Consider the following 13,607-nt stretch of genomic DNA (forward strand, 5'->3'; position numbering starts at 1 on the left):
AATGTGACTCCTTTGTAATGCTGCTAACATTAACATACCCTATTGTTATAAGTCTGGAAACTGCTGTTTGACAGTGTAAACCACCTTAATTTGCCCTTGGAAAACTGGACAAGTTGAAAGAAACTAGTTGAATACAGTTCCATGAGAACCATAGGGAGAGCTTTCCTCTTTGAGAAAACCCATTAATTTGAGTGGACTAATGCTGCCTTCCTGTGGAATGCTTTATTCACCTTCCTTTTGCATCCAGATAGGTCTTTTCTGGATAGATTCTTAGAGATAATAAAGGCCTTTGGCTTACCTGTGAACCACTGACAGCCAGAGAGTAAACCAGCCCCGAGTTTCTTATATCCAGTGATTTATAGCAGCTTACTTTCAGAAGAAGCTTTTTGGGCTTAAGGCAAGAGAAAGATGACTGCTGTGTTTCAGTGTGAAGTGAAGCATGCCATACTGTTGCTCAAATTACTAAAGAAACTTGGCCTTTATCTGTGACATAACCAGGGAATTCTACAGAAGGGCTAAATACAACATAATTTGATAAGATTTCAAGCCATGGTCTAGTTTTGTGTATCCTTTGTGAAACTGGCCAGAGGGGCCTATACCCAAACTTTACATGAATTTACAGAAACCCAAGAGGAACCCCCCCCCCCCCCCCATATGTGTCTGGCACTAGTAAGGTCTGTCAGTTATATGGTAGACTAGTGATTGTGCTTGCTATTTAACTTTCAGTTGAAACATGTTATCCTTTTTTGTTTTTAACAATTTTATAGAAAAATGTCATGCTGAATTTTTTTAAAACTTTCTTTTATGTGAATAAAAATCGTATTTGACATTGGATGTCAAGAAAATCAATTAATAAAACACACTGTAGTGGAAAGCAGTTTAATGAATCACCTAGAAGCTTTGTCCTGGATGAAGAGGTTATGTAGTCTGTAGTGGCTTAACTGGTCAAAAGTTAATATCAACACTATTGCAATAATGACAGATTTTTAGATCTTATGGATACCATTCTGAGAATAGGAACACAGTAAATTTCTAAGCCAATAAGCATTAAATTCAACAGCAGAGCAATTTTTTTTTTTCTTTTTAATAATGTTATGCTAAGAAAGCTGCTCATCTTGCAAGTTTTCACTGACCCATTAGTCTCTGAGCTGGGTAAAGGAAACAAGATCTCTTGCTACTTTTTATTACCTATATGCTTCATTTACCTTTTGATCAATTGATGATTATAAAAGGAAAAATCAATATTGGTGTTTGGTATTCAGATTATTGGAGTTATTACTATCACTATCTACTGGTTGTTTAAAGATATAAAGCATTATCAAAGGAAATTAATTTTACATTCTTCAAGGCAAAGAATACTTCCAAATAAAACATCACCTACTGAAGTGGAGCTAGCTACTGCAGAGATTAGTCTTGAAGATCAGACACTTTGGGTGGTATTATCTCAAGTTGGCTCACAATAGTCAATTAAACGGTCTTGAGTTTTGCTGGCATTGACAAACAGGCAGGAAGGGAACTTTCTGCTTGCTGAAGACCCAAGCTCAAGTTCTGCTGTGCAGCAGTTTTCAAGAATCTTCTTCTGGAGTCTTCATTGCAACATATGCTGCTGATTGATGGAGAAAAATAATGGATAAGTGACTTAATGCAACCATAGTTTCTGGATGAAGTCTGTTTAAAGAGTATGATGTGATTTACTGTAGAAAATAAGATGTAGTCTCTTCTTATGACAGTAATCTGAAGTGTAGAGCCTCATTTAAAGGCTGTTAAAGTTTGTGGCATTCCCAGTGGCTTTAATGAATCTTGAAGCAGGCAACAGCCTGAAATCTTTGGGGGCTTTTAATAAGGAAACAATCATTTCCCCTCCACCTGTCTCCATGTAGAATAATATATGGCTTTGCTGTTGTAAACCGACTTTCTTTTCTTGGAGGAATACAGTACATTATCTGTTGTTTTCTTTCTTGAAAGGAAAGAAATCAAAATGTGTTTGTTAACTCATGGAATAAACTTTCTTTTCTTGTGAGGAGTTTTGTCTCTTCTGAAATGAGTACAAGAGCTTCCTTGCTTATTAGGCATTACTACTGATTCTGAAAGGGTTTTTAATGGGATTTTCTTCTGTCCCTTTTGAACTGTATGAACAGAACGTTGTGTCCCAGGGTAATCAAAAAGGAAAAGTGCTAGTTTGTGCCGATATCAGTAGTTGCCATAGCATGGATGTTCAGTGTATGATTTAAGTGCTGTTGACAGAGATGCAGCTAACGCTGACCTGAAATATCTCAAGTTGTAGAGTGTACCTGTTTTTCTAACCATAGTCTATCTTGCACGAGGTTGATTCCTTTTTTTCTCCTTAAAAGAGCTGATCCTTCTGCCCCTCAGTGATCATCCCCAGGAGTGCTCATTGTACCTTTCTGGAAGTTATCTCCACGCTTGCTTCTAGCTGTCATAAGTGCTTTGACATTTGTTTGACAGACCGTGACTTGGATTTAAGTAAAATCGTAGTGCGTGAATTGGAGCAACATCACGTTTTAAAAACCATTGAAAGAGCTTTTTTGGGGTGGATTAAAAAAGGTATATTCTGGTGATGTTGTTGTTCACAATTTCAACAAGTCTTGATCTAAAAGGCAGTGCCAAAAATTGCGTTAATCACTGCAAGCACGCATGCTGTGGGTTGAGTCCCAAATGAGAAGAAACCAGTTCATCTCTATAGGAGGATAAACCTGATTATTCTACCTCCCACACTTGTACTGTTTAATGATGAGGCTTCATATTCTTGCTCCAAGGTAGTATCAGAGGTCAAAGAGAGGTAAATCAATGGAAATACTGTGGTCTTAGGTTCCACACATGATTAAGTGAAGAGCCCTAGTTAATTCCTAAGGGTGGTGGCCTAACTTGATTATGTTGTTCAAATAATAAGTTATGTGGTTCTCAAAAAGGTGTCCGTTTTGGCCGGATGATTCCTTAAATCTGAAGATGATGAACTGCTTCGGTTGTGTAGTTTAAACTAAAGGAGCTGTCAGGGTGCTCCAGTTTGGATGCAAATGTAAGTGAAACAGAAGTCCAAATCTGACAGTGAAGTTGACCTTTGACCTCCAGAAAATGCCTGAGCATGTCTTATGCTTGAATATAAACATTCTATCTTTGTGTAAACTTGGGATGCAGAACTTCAGATTTGAGTTTGTTGGTCAGGGCTCAGGTTATCTCCATGTTGTGGAGTGTCAATATAAAAAAATTAGTCAAACTCTGGTTCAAAGCAGAGCCTCTTTTAAGCACAGTGTGGATTAGGTTCTAGTGTCAACATAGGAATGCATTAACTCCCCCACCTGACGGACTAACCCAGCTCCTAGTTTGGTCTTCAGAGGCTTTCTCTACAGCTCTGGCTGTATTTTACTCTTGCTTTATGTCACTTGACAAATGGCTATCTAAACAAATCAAAGATGACCTGCTACTGAAACTCTTTTTCAATGCATGGGGCATAAATTGTGTATCAACCAACTACAGCTCATCTCTAAGTCTCAGTGAAATGGGACATGTGGCTTTACAGATTTCACTCTTTATTGTTGTATCTCTTATGATTCTTGCTTCTTCAGGCATAAATCGGGTTTAGAAGTACTTTGTAGGCATCACAGTAAATGTGGAAGACAGTCTTATGAGACTATTTTTGGTTTTAATTTTGTTCATTTACTTGCTAATCTGTAAAATTCAGTAATTTGCAGTGGGGTTTCCTATCAATGGTTTGAATTAGCAGTGATCTACTGTATTAAATTTGTTTTCACATCTGGCAGCACTGGTGAATACTGCCTTATTGTGGCAACTGCTGCTGGAAGCATTTTCTTACCTCTAAAAATAAAATTTTTGTTTTTATTCTAGTCTTGCAGGAAGATTCTCCCAGTTAAAGATTAATTCTTGGAGCAAACTTAAGGATATGCTCATAAAGTGATATTTCGTAAGAGGGATGCAGGAAATCAATTAGTGCAACATAAGTTGTGGGGGAAAAGATCCATTTAATTCTGTAGAATATTTTAAGTATGCCTGTGATGTGTTTGCGTATTAGTTGGATTTTATATTATGGATGCTTTGGTAGCAGTCAAGCAATCCACACTTAACTGTTTACTTTTGTAGTTTGCATGGATTAATCACAATATGGCTTTAAAGCTATGAGAGTCTTTATTTGTCATACCGTTTTGCCTCTATTGTTGAAATGCAGAAGTAAATGCAGATGTAAAATGTGTAGTGTTTCCAGAGCTGTTCAAGTTTTTACAAAAGTGTTTTCTTCTCCAGATTAGATATATGAATAAATTGGATGAGAAGCCTTACCACCAGTTTCTCCAATAATGATGCTTTGGCATCTTGGAAGTTGAAAAACTTATCTTTGTGGATCTGTATTTTCTTAGTTAGTTTGTTGCATTTTATCTGTACGATGCACCTCTCTAGCTGTTCTAACAAATTGTGACTGCTGTGGTACTGGGGAAGGCATTTAACACACACTTGTCACATGCTGCTCCACATGTCGTCTGGTAGAGGCCCTTCTGTAGCACTCAGTTCCTTCAGGTCATACAAGAAAACAGGATGTTGGCTCTCAAATAAGGATCTGCACAGTAATATATCAGAGTGGGTGAGGTTGGAAGGAACCATCAGGTCATCTCATTCAACCTCCCTGCTACAACAGGGTCATCCTGCAGCACATTGCACAGAAGTGGTTTGAATATCTCCAGTGAGGGAGACTCCACAACCTCTCTGGGCAGCCTTTCCCAAGGCACAGTCACATGCACTTTGAAGAAGTTATTCCTCATATTCTGGTGGAACTTTCTATGCATCGCTTTCTGCCCATTTCCTTTTGTCCTATTGCTTGGCACCATCGAGCCGAGCCTGGCTCCATCTTCTTGGCACCCTCCCTTCAGATACTTACAGACATTGATAAGGTCCCCTCTCAGCTGTTGCTTCTTGAGCCTGAGCAGGCCTAACTCTTTCAGTCTGTCTTCATAAAAGAGATGCTCCAGTACCCTGATCATCTTTAGCCCTGCACTGAACCAACCCCAGGAGCTTCATGTCTCTCTTGTATTGAGGAGCCCAGAACTGGCCACAGCACACCAGATGTGGCCTCACTAGGGCTGAGTGAGGGGCAGGATCATCTCCCTTGACCTGCTGGCCTCACTCTTACTAATGCATCCCAGGATGCCATTGTCCTCCTTTGCCACAAGGACACGTTGCTGGATCATGGACAGCTTGTTATCCACCAGGAACCCCTAGTCCTTCTCCACAGGGCTGCTTCCCAGTAGGTTGGCCCTCAGTCTATACAGGTGCATGTCATTATTATTCCTCAGGTGCAGGACCCTGCATTTGCCTTTGGTGACTTTCAGACAGTTCTCCTCTGTCCATCTCTCCAACCTGTTGAGGTCCATCTGAAGGGCAGTACAGCACTCTGGCCACTCCTCCAGCATTTTGTCATCCATGAACTTGCTGAGAAGGCATCTGCCCCTTCTTCCCAGTCATCGGTGAACAAGTTAAACAATATCCTGGGTTGTGTTCTCTTATATACTCTTCCACAAGGAGGGAGAGAAATATTTGAGCTTTCCCAGGGGTTAACATGGCATTGAACCTGAGTCTTTTTCTGGATGCATGTGTTAGACTGGTATTTACATGTATTTACAGTGGTCAAGTGAGTGCTTACTTCTCCAGAGCCTGCCTCTTAAAGTGAGATAGGAACCTGTCAGTTCTTTGAAGGAACAAAGAAGGATTCGCTGTTTCTTTCATCTCCCTTCCATCTATGTGGCTCGTTTGAAGGGCATTGATTGTGAAATGCTGGGACTGACAGGTGTCTCAGGAGAAGGTTGTGGCATGTGTAATGCAACACAGGTGGGTGAATGTGTTTTTGCAGTTCTCATTCTTGAGCTAATGCTGAGGAGAGAAGTAGGAATACAAATGAGCTTTTTTTGTTTGTTTTTTAGTATTCTCTTCATGCTGGCTCAAGCTTAGAAGGTATAGTGTGAAGACTGATATGCCAGGTGTGTTCTGGTTTGAGGTTTGATGGGAAGGTGGAAGAAGGGACATAACCCTCTTCAGTGGCTGCTGTTCTCTCTGCGCAGTGAATGTGGGTGCAGAGCCATGAGCTCCGAGCTCCACTTTGCAAGTTGGGCCCTTGCAGTCTCGTGCTTACAGGTGTGCAAATTTCTGATTGAGTTGGAGTCTTTGGGATCAGTTGCATTCCCTAAGTGCACATGCTGGCCTTCTTCCTGTCCTGTGATGGTTCACCTTGGGGCTGGTTGACAGTCTATTACAGTAATGAGCTGCATTTCATGCTTTAAGTTGAAGGTACATGGAAAAGAGGGAATTCATCCAAGATACAATTGCGTGTCAGTGCATTACAGCTCCAATTTTGTCTTTTTCTCCAAGTTGTCGTCTTCATTTCTGGAAGAGTGATAGTCAGTCTTGCACAGTCAGAATACTGTCAGACACATCATCTTGACTACGCATTCTTCTGTAAGACAGTTGCTACTAAATAAAGAAAATAGAGCTGAGTGTGATTTGCCTAACCAGCATAAACAATGGAAGATGAGACTGAAGTAAAATGAGAATATACAGTAACTAGAAATCCAGTTGTGGTGAAATATGTGCTAATATTATATGCCAGTTAACCTATGATCTTTAGCAGCTGTAGGGCCAAATCCTGGATAAGCCTTTCCTCTAATTCATTTCTACTAATGACAAGATTATTCTGGTCAAGTAATGTGGCTTTTGTGTCACATTTGTATTCCTAATGGTTTTTATACTTGTATATCAGTTGGCACTTTAAAAAAAAAAAAATTGAAAAATTTGTGGGCTTTCTCCCCATGCTCCCAGTAATGTTAATCATCTGCTGAGGCTCCAAGTCCAATCAGCCTAGCTGTCATATGAATGACTAGGAAATAAACTACTCGCCCTCATTTCTTGTGTTGATCCTTTGTCCATTTTAGAATTCAGAAGCATTGCTTGCAGTTCTTGAAAAACTTTTCATTTGCTTGGTTTTGGTTTTGTTGGTGTTTGATTTTGTTTTTAAGGTTAAATTCAAGAAATGTTTTCAATATGGATGTTTTAATTAGATTTTAAAACAGACAGTAAGAAGTATTAAGATTAGAGTATTGCTCAAAAAATACCCAGTCATGTCTTGTAATCCTAGGCTTTTTTGTTAGTGTTTTAATTTGTTGAGGAAAAGTTTTCTAGAGAATGATACTACTCCTTGTAAAGTATGTGAGAGCTTAGATTTTGTATTCAGTTTGTAATTTAACAAAGAGTTACTCATGAAAGCAAACATTTGAACAACCTCATGTAAGTTATTTTAATTGAGGCCAGAAGTTATTTTAGGCTGAGGAGCTATTATTTTTTTTAAATGTAACTTGTTATGCTTTCTCTAGGGGATTTGCTATTGTGTATTTCCAAAATGCATAATCTGGATCTACTGAAAAAGGAATATTTGAGAATTGTTTATAAATATTTATAAATTGCAGTGATATTCCCAGATCAGAGGTGATTTAGTAGTGTGATGAAAAACTATTTCCTGGGAAAAAACACTAGTTCCTTAGAGGTTAATATAATATCGGAATGCAGACTGAGAGTCTTGTAGGGGAATAAACCAAACAGAAATCAAAAGGTTGCTTGTGATTTTAAAGCATATCTGTACTTGAAATTAAGCCTTTGTCAACCCCAAAAAATCAGAGGTGATAGGACTGCCCACTTAACTCACACATTTAGGGGTTAATTTCCCCTTTCTATTACATGCTCATAGTCGGCCTTGACATAATTTTCTTTACTGATGGACCAGTTTGTATGTGTGAAAAAAGTGTTCATTTTTACGCTGTTTCCAAAAGCATTTTGATGGAGACCTGAAGGGAGAACTTATTATGACAATGTTAATTACAGGTGTTAACTCAATGCTCAAGATAACTGAAATTGCATCTTTGATCTCCTGATGTCTTCGTTGTCCTTTGCTTCAGAAAAATATAGCCCTATCACAAAGGTGTCTCTGCTGACTCCAGCAATTGCTTTAAAGTTTAATTTCCTTTTAGCATGTATCCTGTATTTTCCCCTAAAGTATATGTGTGTGGAAAAAATTTATTTGAAAAACTCCTGCTTACTTCCCCATGGATGTGGCTTTCCTGTAGTGAAGCCGTTCCATGCTTTTAGAAAGTCAAGCACTCAAGTGCTTTGCATGGGAAGAGCTGAGCAGGTATCCCAAAGCCTGAAGGGAACGATGTGTCCCAGGGCACTTTATGTTCTCTCTTTGAGCTGCAATGGGTAAACATAACCTTAACAAACCCCACCTCACCTTTTCTTATGCTTGACAGTGCTCAGTGGGGCTTTGGTACAAGGACTGTAGATGAAAGGACAGGGGAACATCTTCACATTCTGGTGAAGATTCCATGAAGATTTATGCATGTGTGTGGCATGGAAAAAAAGTCTTGCTAGTTGTTCCTCACTGGGTTTTAGCCAACCTTTAATTTTAACATATATTCTTGGTCTTGCAAGCAAGATTAGTGAAGACTGCATGTAGACCTTTGTTTGTGTGGCACTTTTTTCTGCACAAATCAAGGTAATTTTGTTTAGAAGGACATTTTCATAGCCTTTATTAACTCACTGTCAGCTTCCTTAGTAGATCCAGAGTCAAGCCAGAACATTGTGACCTTTTTTTTCAGCTGTGTCGCGAGCATGTGTCTCATTGGAGGGATCTTGACATCTAAATTTCATCTAAGCTTCATTCCCATCAGCTTGGTTTTGTTGAATTGTTGTTTCCTTGAATGAAGAGTTTAAAATAAACTTAATGGATAGCCTAACCAAATAGAAAAAATAAGCAATGCCCTCCTTCCATGTGGGTGTGTTTTTCTTGTTTGAAGAACTGTAATTAGATGATTGTAGGAAGGTAAATATTGTATTAAAAAACCCCACCAAACTAATAAGAAAACTGAAACAAAACCCAACCAACCACATCTCATATCATTATTTGAGTAGAAGCTGGATTTTTATGTTTAAAAAATAAAGCTGATTTTTCCCCCCATGCTTCTCCTTACTGTAGTATTTGGAGCACATGCCACAGCAATGTTGCTTAGAGGTAATTTTTTTTTTGAGTCAGAACTAGCTGATGTGCTTTACATAGCCTCATTCACTTGACACTCATCATGAACAAAGAGGCAAAAATAGTTGCCTCTTTTGTATAGGGTAGGAGCTTCAGTGTGTTCCTAATGATTATATGCATTTCTGGGAGCTCATAACAGATGCAAAACTGTCTACTGTTTCTGAAACCATAACACAATGAGGAGAAAGGCACCTTTACGATTGTCCAAATAATTGCATAAATCAAAAAAATTAGTACTGAGAGCTCCAAATATGTGAAAATATAGGAAATAATGATATAGTGGTGATAGTGACATCTGAATCTTTCCAGGCACTCAGAAAATGCATTTGAAGTTTTTATGTTTACTTTTTTTTTAAATGGTTCTTTAATTCCTGATTTCTTAGTTGATAGTGTAAAGTATTCCTGAGTATTACAGGAGAGTATGTTCTTTATCCATATACAGTCACAGGGATTGAACTGCAAACAATTATGCAAAAACATGGCATAAAACCTTACTAAATGTCTAAACCTGATTACACCTGAGTTAATTAAACATATTTATTTTTGTGAGTGACACTGAGATCTTCCCTCAACATTTCTTAATATCCCAAATAATTTATCTTTTACATTTATCTGTAAATTGGGGCTGATTGCTTTCATTGCATAGAACCTGAAAAATAATTGTGAAATGAATCCTTCAAGTTGTAATGGGGAGTTTAGATTGGATATTAGGAGCAATTTCTTCACTGAAGGGGTTGTCAAACATTGGAAAAGGCTGCCTGGGGAAAAGGTTGAGTCACCATTCCTGGAGATATTTAAAAATCGTGCAGATGTGGCACTTAGGGACATGGCTTAGTGATGGACTTGGTGGTGCTGGGTTGGACTAGTGATCATGAGAGGTCTTTTCCAACCAAAAAGATTTAATTGTTTTCTGACGTTCGTGGCAGCAACTTTATTTTTGTTGGGCAAATGTGCCTGTGATCTCAACACTGTGGAGGAAAATACTAGTGCTTTCAATTTATTTTCATATTTTATTTTCTCTTTCTGATTTCAGATATTCCTTATAGTTATTCATAGCCAGGACACTATATAATGGGGAGAAAACTGGATCTTTCTGGCTTGACTGATGAAGAAGCAGAGCATGTGCTCCAGGTGGTTCAGCGAGATTTCAGCCTTCGTAAGAAAGAAGAAGAAAGGCTGAGGTAAGGATTAAAACATTTGTCTATTTGGAGAGGTACAAACTGGTTTTGGAGGAAACTGGAGAATACAGCTTGTGGTGTTCTGTGCATTAATAATCATTCCTGTCACACAGGCAAGAAACATCTAAAGTCCTCCACATAAGTTCAGTTACAGAGTAGTAATTAATTTTTGTCTTCAGTCTATACCAGCCTAGACCCCAGCAATGGTCTCTGAATCATCTCTGTTTATCTCTTGGGTAGAGGCTAAGTAGTGTTTGACTTTATCAAAAGCAGAAGTTGTTAATGTTAAGAGAATTTTTTGCTTGCTGTAGTGAGTTCCTTCTCTATTGTTCAGAAACTTTGTCTATATGCAAAGATCTGAAAGTGAAGAAGTTCAATCTGTCTCTTTCCCCCCAAATAGTCAAAAGGATGTTATCCATTGTATTGAGAAGATAACTTTGCTTTCAGTAGTCTGTAAATGTGCAATGTAAATGTACAAGTACAAAACGATTGCAAGCTGAAACAACCCAGAAGAAAAGAACTGAAACTTGTTGGCAAGGTAACTTTCTCAGCCCACGAACTTCCTCATGTGACAAGGGGACACACTATGGACAAGGACTTGAATTGGTAGATGCAATATTTTTCTTGTTGTCTCAACAGTATTTCCTTGAATTATTATGGGGTTTTTATTGCCTTCTTTGAACACATCATTATTTATTATATAGAATACTCTGAATTCTCTATCTGTGGTTGGCAAATGCACATTCTCTTACTGTGCTACTTGTATCTCAGGCATCGTACATTTCTTTATCATTTAGCATCAAACTGAAGTCAACAGAGCAGGAAGGTGACTGAACTAAACAGAAAACTAGGCATATATATTATGTGCAATCCAAATGGAGGGAATCCTGTATCTGTCAATTTTCTGTTATTATTTTCTGAAACCACTTGGAACATTAGGAACAAGAAAGGTGGCTTGCAGCATAGACGCAATTCAATTTTGGCATGCTGTGAAAGTTCCTGCTTGGATTGGTAGTGAAAGCTTGCTGCAGAGAGGAAAGACTGCATAGTGATGGCAGGCAGATTTTTCTTTTTTTTTTTTTTCCTTTTTTTTTGTTTGTTTGTAGTAGTTTTTGGTTTGGTTTGGTTTTTTGTTTGGATTTTTTTGTCTTTGTTTGGTGACTTTGTTGTGGCATGGATTGTACTGGTTATTTTGGCAATCTTTTACTACACAGCCAGTAGATTCCAGAAGCAGGTTTAAGAGGGTGAGTGCGTGAGCTCTCTCTGTGTTTTTCTACTGTGACTGATTGTATCTCACTGGAGCAAGCACACCATGGTTAGGAAGTGCTGGGGATTCTTGTCTGTTCTATACAGGTGGATCCTCCAGTGGGAGGAGGAAGGGAAAGGGTGTAAGGCATGCACACAGAAAATTGACCAGAAAGGCTAGATGGGTAAAGTTTTTGCTGGTGTTTGTGTTTTACCTGTGTTTGTGTGCTACTGAATTTTTTCATAAGACTTGAAAATTGAATGGTCACAAGTAGAAAACTGATGTAGAAGAGAGCTAAAACACTGGGAAAGTAGGAGAAACACACAGATTCAGCTTACACATGACTATGTACGTTTTTCTTCTTGCAATATTCATGCCTTTTGCAAGAATTAAAGTATGTTGAGGTGCTGCAAATAATGAGCTGCACTGACAAAGTAAAAGTTCTGAAACATAGGCTGATATTTAAGATATGAATTTAAGTAGTTTTAATGACTTTAAAAACTGCTAGTGAAGTTCAAATCTTACTTCTGACTTAAAAGCTATGCCTTTGTGTTTTGTTTTTTTTTTAAATCAGTCTACTCTGGTTGGTTTTGATTGGTTGTTACTTTGATTTTTTCCTATTACAAAATGCAGAATTAAAGGAAAGAATGTAGCAACACATCTTTTTGTCTTAGTATGTGATTAAAAATATATAGAAACTGACAGGTTTTCTGACTGTAAGAAAAAAGAGTAGATCTGTCTGCTTTGATGTTCTTGGCTCTTTTATATTTATATTTAGAAAGTTATCAACTGGCAAGGTTTACAGTATAGTTTCACTTCAGAAGTGAAACTTTTTAAAGCTTCATGTTTTCTAAGCTAAAAAAACCTGGCATATATGTTTTATATGTTAGACTTCTAGACTTCTGTTAAGAAAGTCAAACCCAACCTAAATTTGAAGGTACGTTTTTTAGTTCCTGTAATTAATTTGAGGTAGCAGCATTAGTCTTTAAATGGAAATGTTGAAATTTTTGCATGTGATACTTTCTTAAAATAGGCTTTCTATAGAATTCTTTATATCATAGATAGTTTTATTTTTGGGTGCTTTTCCCCACAAAGACTTGAGTAGCTGTTTCATAGATCTCTCTGGATCATTCCCATTGGTAGCAGTTATTTCTAAAGATTAGGAGCTATTTAAGAGAATATAAGATAGATTTCCACTATATCAGGAGAACAGTAAAACCCAAGGAAACTATGAGTGGTTGATGGCTTAGTTTTGCTTTGCCAGTGGCCACTGAACAGTTAAGTAACACACTACAAGAAGTGAAGCTTATCTTTACACCTAATAAGTGATTTTAAGGTAGTGAAGTAAAATGGCAATTGTTCTAGAGCTAGAATGCCAATATTTTTTATGATATTGCATTTGTTACATGTTAATTTATTTTTTTATAAACAAAATGATGTAAAGAATGTGTGGAAAAAAAGCCATACTGATCCATCTGCTTTTTCCACTGCAAAGCTGCAGTGAGAATTTTTTGCAGTGGTCCTCTAATTTAAATCTTTCTCACAACTTTATCCTGGTGTTATCAGACAGGCTGCTCTTATATGTTGGCTTAAATAGTTTGCTAAAAAAAGTAAGATAACAATAAGATACACATATGCACATATTTAGTGATTATATTTGTTGATTTATGTCTTACTCCTTCATATGGATGTAGTTTATTTTTTTCTCTGGCTTTCAGCCCGGTATCATTAATAATATTTACTGTTTTGTAGCTTGTTTGCCCATTATCTTTCTGTTTTGATTGTACATTGGTTCTGTTTTTTGGCAGTGGTGTTATGTTTTTATTTAGACCAATGTTAATGTAGTCATCCAGAGCCATGGAGGCTAAAACTATAAACACAGACTTCTAAATAGGTGGGCTTAGTTTACTGTGAACTGGTTGAAGAAGACAGACCAGGCAGATGTGGCATAACTATGAACGTGTTTGGTTTGAGTTGCTTTTCATCAAGACTATGCTATGGTAGTACAATCCCTCTGCCAGTGAAGCTCTGCAGGCTGTCTCTGAGCTCCTGGGACACTGGCAATCATAGCTGTTTTTTTGAG

The 13,607-nt window shown here is 37.8% G+C and overlaps 1 protein-coding gene across 5 annotated transcripts in view; it reads left to right on the forward strand.

Annotated features, from left to right (window-relative positions):
• MYRIP (myosin VIIA and Rab interacting protein) overlaps positions 1–13,607 on the forward strand; it is a 204,947-nt gene that overhangs the window by 2,140 nt on the left and 189,200 nt on the right. For all 5 annotated transcript variants that reach the window (XM_071561329.1, XM_071561328.1, XM_071561331.1 and 2 more), the window contains exon 2: positions 10,134–10,281. In XM_071561329.1, the coding sequence (XP_071417430.1) occupies positions 10,172–10,281 (110 nt within the window). In that variant the 5' untranslated portion in view covers positions 10,134–10,171. The remainder of the gene's footprint in view (positions 1–10,133; positions 10,282–13,607) is intronic.

This window comes from Pithys albifrons, chromosome 7 (assembly GCF_047495875.1).
Source record: "Pithys albifrons albifrons isolate INPA30051 chromosome 7, PitAlb_v1, whole genome shotgun sequence".
In the NCBI taxonomy this organism is placed as follows: Eukaryota; Metazoa; Chordata; class Aves; order Passeriformes; family Thamnophilidae; genus Pithys; species Pithys albifrons.